This window comes from Scomber japonicus, chromosome 12 (assembly GCF_027409825.1).
Source record: "Scomber japonicus isolate fScoJap1 chromosome 12, fScoJap1.pri, whole genome shotgun sequence".
NCBI classification, from domain to species: Eukaryota; Metazoa; Chordata; class Actinopteri; order Scombriformes; family Scombridae; genus Scomber; species Scomber japonicus.
In genome coordinates, this window is record NC_070589.1 from 30,578,181 (window position 1) to 30,584,180 (window position 6,000).

At 40.5% G+C, this 6,000-nt stretch overlaps 1 protein-coding gene across 1 annotated transcript in view; it reads left to right on the top strand.

Moving 5' to 3' along the window:
• LOC128369741 (vasoactive intestinal polypeptide receptor 2-like) overlaps positions 1-6,000 on the top strand; it is a 49,576-nt gene that overhangs the window by 24,666 nt on the left and 18,910 nt on the right. Inside the window, exon 4 of the mRNA XM_053330818.1 lies at positions 338-343. Coding sequence (XP_053186793.1) covers positions 338-343 — 6 coding nt within the window. The remainder of the gene's footprint in view (positions 1-337; positions 344-6,000) is intronic.

Genomic DNA, 6,000 nt, shown 5'->3' on the forward strand with positions numbered 1-6,000 from the left:
GATCCAGAGTCCACAAACACTACACCACCAGAAATATACTGTTTACTGCATACTGAGAAATCAAGTCCTTTATTTTCATAGAATATGTAACAAAGTTTTATCACATTTAAAAATAATAAAGAATCAAAGAATATCATCATATTATCATACCTTTTTAAAAACCCAACATCCAACTGTAACATGTCAATTTACAGTATAACTAAAGTAGGGCTGTCAGCTATGCTTTGAAGTGGCCTCCTGCAGTAAACCTACCGCGCTGATGGAAAGTAAGAGAGCTACTGGACTTTTGAACGGCTTGTTTAACTTTAAAACACTTCCAGACGCTTCAGTTGACAAGTCAAAAGTAAAATGCAACCTGTGTCAAACGGAGTTTAACTACCACCGGAGTACGTGGAGTTTGAGTTAGCACCTCCACGCTAAACACCCAGGTGCAGCCAAGCCAGCCTCAGCTCCACCAAAGGACCATTTTGGAGTGTGGGAGTCGCAGCAGAGCCGTGATTGATTCCCAGTTAAGACACTCTGGTAAGAAATGCTTTACATTATGGGCTTAAAACTGCCTTCAAATGTAAAATAACAGGATTTTAAACATGCAATTCAAAACGTGATTAATCACGATTAACTATGGAAATTCTGCGATTAATCTCGATTAAAATCGTTTGACAGCCCTAATTATAACTAAAGACATCTGTAGACATCATATGTGTAGTTTTCCTGTGATGATTTACGGTGAAAAAAGTCTAATTTGAAAGTCTTATTTGTATTTTTTTTTTTTTTTTACGATTTTGCTGGCATAGACGCCTTTTATTTTAGTAGACCGACAGGAAACATGGGGGAGAGAGAGAGAGAGAGTGACATGCAGTAAAGGACTGTAGCCGTCCAATCAGAGAAACCAACCGGCTGTTAAGCTGTTAAGAGCAGAGAAGAAAACAAGAAACCACTGCAGAAGCTTTAGGTTTGAATATTTTATAATATTTAATGTTGTGAATAATTCTGCAGATTATCTGACTTGAGATGGTTTTTGTTTGTTTTTAGGAGGCGGCGTGGCACATTTGCATGCATCTTTCATACAAAAGCACTTTTTTTTTAATTTTCAGACATCAAACTGGTTCCACACTGGGAACTTTATCTAGTAAACATAAAATTAGTGATTTTTTTTTTTTTGGTCATTCAGAGACTGGATCCATTGTTCAGACAAAATAAATTCTCATCACGTTTGCTGCATATTTAATATTTTAATGTTGTCTTTATGTTAATCTGACGGCATTCAATTCAGACTTATGTCATGTTCAAAGGGGTGGAGGAAAAGAGGAAGGAAGGAGAAAGGAAGGAATGAGGAAGGAAGGAAGGATGAAGGAAAGGAGTAAGGAGGGAGGGACGGAGGAAGGAAGGAAGGAAGGAAGGAAGAACAGGAGTAAGGACGGAGGAAAAGAGGCAGGAAGGAAGGAGAGAAGTAAGGGATGAAGGAAAGTAGGAAGGAGGGAGGGATGGAGGAAAAGAGGGAGGAAGGAAGGAAGGGATGAAGGAAAGGAGGAAGGAAGGAACCAGGAAGTGATGTGTGAACTATCGTCATGGTAACTCACTCAGCTCTAATATCTCTGCACATTTTCTGCTGTGTGTTGCGTTAAGCGACAGATAGATTAAACCAAATGGACAAGAAATGTCCAATAAATGCAGCATGTTTCTAAAGTTAAAAAAAAAATCGTTTTAATAATCATGATTTCAATTTTGACCCAAATAATCGTGATAATGATTTTTTTTTACATAACCGAGCAGCTCTGGTTAATTTGCTTTCAGAAGTAAATAAGGAAGGAAGGAAGGGATGAAGGAAAGGAGAAAGGAAGAAAGAAGGAAGGACAGAAGGAGGGAGGAAGGAAGTAAGGGAAGGTTGGAAGGAAGGGAGGGAGGGAGAGATGGAGGAAAGGAGGAAGAAAGGAAGGCGGAAAGAAGGAAGGACAGAAGGAGGGAGGAAGGAAGTAAGGGAAGGTTGGAAGGAAGGGAGGGAGGGAGAGATGGAGGAAAGGAGGAAGAAAGGAAGGAAGGAAGGAACAGTCAAGAGATGGGGTCAATTTGACCCGGCAGGACGACATGAGGGTTAAAAACCAGGATGTGATGTGTGAACTATCGTCATGGTAACTCGTTCAGCACTAATATCTCTGCAAAATTAATTAAACCGAATGTCCAATAAATACAGCATGTTTCTAAAGTTTATGATTATGTGTGTGTGTGTGTGTGTGTGTGTGTGTGTGTGTGTGTGTGTGTGTGTCATTTATCACTGTCCTCACACACACACACACACACACACACACACACACACACAGAGTCCCTTTTAACTCTCCATCAAATAAACACTCTTTGATTTTCTTACATAATGAGCTAAGAAGAGGAAATCAAACACAGGAGCTCTTTTTTCTGAGGAAGCGAGATAACAGGACACACACAGGTTTTTTTGTTGTGTGGTTGATTTAAATCTCTCTGTTTGTGTTTCTAAAAGGAAATGATCTGCTCTTCATGCCAGAGAGATATAAAAAAGTTTTCTCAACAACAAAACGCTTCTCTCTTCACCCTCCAACACGCTCCGTATAATGAGCTGATGCAAAGCTTCATTCAAGGCACAGAGGCCTTATTGCATCACATCTGTGCTGAAACACAAGAGACTCATATTTTATGTCCTGATTAACCCCCCCCACACACACTCCTCCGTCCCCCCATCAAAAAAACAGGAGCAAAAATCAACCAGTTCTTCATCTTTTCATGTTCTCCATCCTCTTTTGGCGCCTTTTTAGATTGTGCGACAACAACTATGATGTAAGTGTATTGTTCAGAGAGTCTGTCGGACTGTAATCACTCCTCCTCTTCATACTGGCCATTAAGAAATCCCTTTATAATGTACTTTCAGTGTAAGTGATGGAGGCCAAAAAATCCACAATTCTTCCTTTTCCTCACATTTAAAAGTTTATTTTGAAGCTAATATGAAGCTTCAGTCGTCCAAATGAGTCAACTCAAGTCAATATTTTATAAAGTTAGAGTCCAAAGTCTTTCTTTTTGTTCCACTGTGGCAGAACAGGAAGTACATAAAGAGTAACTGTGAAGAATATCCACTTAATGTGACTGAGACGGTTGGCTAAAGCCTCATACACTGGTGCCCATAAAGTTGGAATAATTTAGTTTTTAGACACTGAATCACATTGTCACAATCATTTCATGAGAAGAAGTAAAAACTATTTTATTCCAAACTTCCAAATACATTTTTTCAAGGACTGTGTATTTTGTCCTCCATCACTTACATAGTAAAAACATTATGAAAAGATCTACAAGACAGGTGAGAAAAAAATGTGAACCTATTAAACCTATCCTTGAAAGACTGTGTAAAGTGAATTCAGACATTTTCTTCTAAACACATTAAATAGGTCATAAATGTATTTCTAATAAAGGTGTAAAAAGCATTTCAACCATTTAGATTTGAATTGTGGAGCTAGGCTTCACAAACTGTGTTTCAAGATTTCTGTGTTCAGGATTTAGTGATTAGCATAAACCCGCCCCTGCTGCTGTAGAGGTAGAAATACATTCAGCACACACTACTACTACTACAGTCTACAGTTAGCCGCCGTGCTAGCCGCTGAGTTAGCTGCAGCGTCCCATGTTACTGGTAGAGGTGGCAACTTTGATTGACAGGTGACACAACTTTGAAGCCTAATTTCATATATTTGGCGATATCAGTCTACAGTTAGCCAGTTAGCTGAGTTAGCCGCCGAGCTAGTAGCTGAGCTAGCAGCCGAGTTAGCCGCCGAGTTAGCAGCAGAAAGCTCTCAGACGTAGCATCCATGTTTCTAGTAGAAGTGGTGACTTTGATTGACAGGTGACACTTGGTAGGGGGCGGGGCTTCAGCGGATTCGGCGGCCACGCGCCTAATTTCATATATTTACCGATTTTTTTTAATCATTCAAATTTGGCAGGGTGGTTAACAACACACTTTTCTGTGGTATGTCAAACTCAGAACACATATTTATTCTCACTTTACACAGACTTTAAGATTTCACCTATTTTGCAGCATTTTAAGGCAAGAATGAAATATAAAAAACTGAAAAACATGCCATGAAACACAGCATGGGTGTGTTTTTTTTAAATTTGTAAAGCTTGTCACACTACCAGCTGAGTCACAATCAATTTGAAATGACAGTACGGTTCGAAATCTCAACAGTGGCTGACCCTCTCCTGCTCTGCCTTGTGCTTAAAAAAAACAAAACCCAGAGCTGTCAACAATTGGCCTGGATAGCAAATGACACTAGCCTACATCTGGAGGAGACACTGTGCTGTACTGTCAAGACCATCTCCTTTTATAAAAAAACAAAAATAAAAAAAAACCTGTTGACAGCTTCAGCGGTATAAAAAAAAACCACAGAAGAAGAATCCGCGGTTGAACATTAGAAACAATCAGGCAATGTTGAGATGTTGAACTGTGACGTCGTTATATAACTTTATTATTGTGTGTCGTGGCAACTTTGGCTGCTGTCACTAATGCGAGGAATGGAGGATGATGGGAAGTCCTCGCTCACCGCAGTGTCATTAGGAGGACACGGCAATTACTCGTGACACACAGCGTTTCAAGTGTCAAACATGATGATTCTTATCGTTGTTTACGGTTACAGATCTGGCAATATTGGCTGGAAACGCTGCCAGCAAAAGCTCACAGATTTGACCCAGAATAAACTGAGAGGGGGAGGAGGAGGAAGAGGAGGAAGAGGAGGTAGTAAGTTTGAGAGAGCAAATGATTAAAAGAGAAAAAGAGAGGGGGGGGGGGGGTTAGAGAGAGAGACAGAGAGGGAGAGAGACACAGAGAGACACACAGAGAGAGAGAGAGAGAGAGAGAGACGGAGAGAGAGACACACAGAGGGGGGGAGAGAGAGAGAGACAGAGTGAGAGAGAGTGAGAAAGAGAGAGAGACAGAGAAAGCGAGAAAGAGAGAGAGACAGAGAAAGCGGAGAAAGAGAGAGAGACAGAGAAAGCGAGAAAGAGAGAGAGAGAGAGAGAGACACAGAGAGAGAGAGAGACACAGAGAGAGAGAGAGACACAGAGAGAGAGAGAGAGAGAGAGAGAGAGAGAGAGACAGAGAGAGACAGAGAGAGAGGGAGAGGGAGAGAGAGAGAGAGACAGAGAGAGAGAGAGAGGGAGAGGGAGGGAGAGAGAAAGAGAGAGAGAGACAGAGAGAGACAGAGAGAGACAGAGAGAGAGAGAGAGGGAGAGGGAGGGAGAGAGAGAGAGAGAGAGAGAGAGAGAGAGAGAGAGAGAGAGAGAGAGGAAAGGCAGCACAAAGGGTAATTCAGCTGCCATGTGTGACCCTAAATGCTGCAGTTACACAACAGCAGAGAGCAAAAATACAGGAGCAACTGAGACATCGTCTATGAAAAACAGAAGAGTGGTTTTTCAAGAACAACAGAAGAATCACTTTTCAGTGGGTGAAGTGGAGGTGTAAGGTTTTCTTTTATTAAAATAACACTTAAGGTCTGTGTTTATATTCTGGAAGGAAGGAAGGAAGGAAGGAAGAACAGGAGTAAGGAGGCAGGAAGGAAGGAGAGAATATCTTTGCATGATTTACAGATCCAAAAACTCCTAATTTATCTTCTACTGGTCCTCAGTTCAACTTCTATTTCTGTATTTAGGACCAAATTCAAAGAACTGTGGAGACTTCTGGAGGAACAACGGACCTGCAGACTAAATACTAACTTCATTTTTGGCCTCTTCTGTTTATTGAACTCTGTATGAAGTTAATTGATTAATAAGAACTAATCACAATTTTGCCTCATCATTTAAATTATGAAACACATTATGAAAGGATCTTCTAATGGCCAGAATGATGCAGTTTTAACTCTTACATACTGTTCATTTTTACATTTAAATGCAGTAAATTCACTCTAAATACTTCTTACTTTTAACCATAGACTGTATAAAAGAAATGTACGTAACATCCGTGACGTCACCCCGTTGGTTTGTGGACTGCTGCTC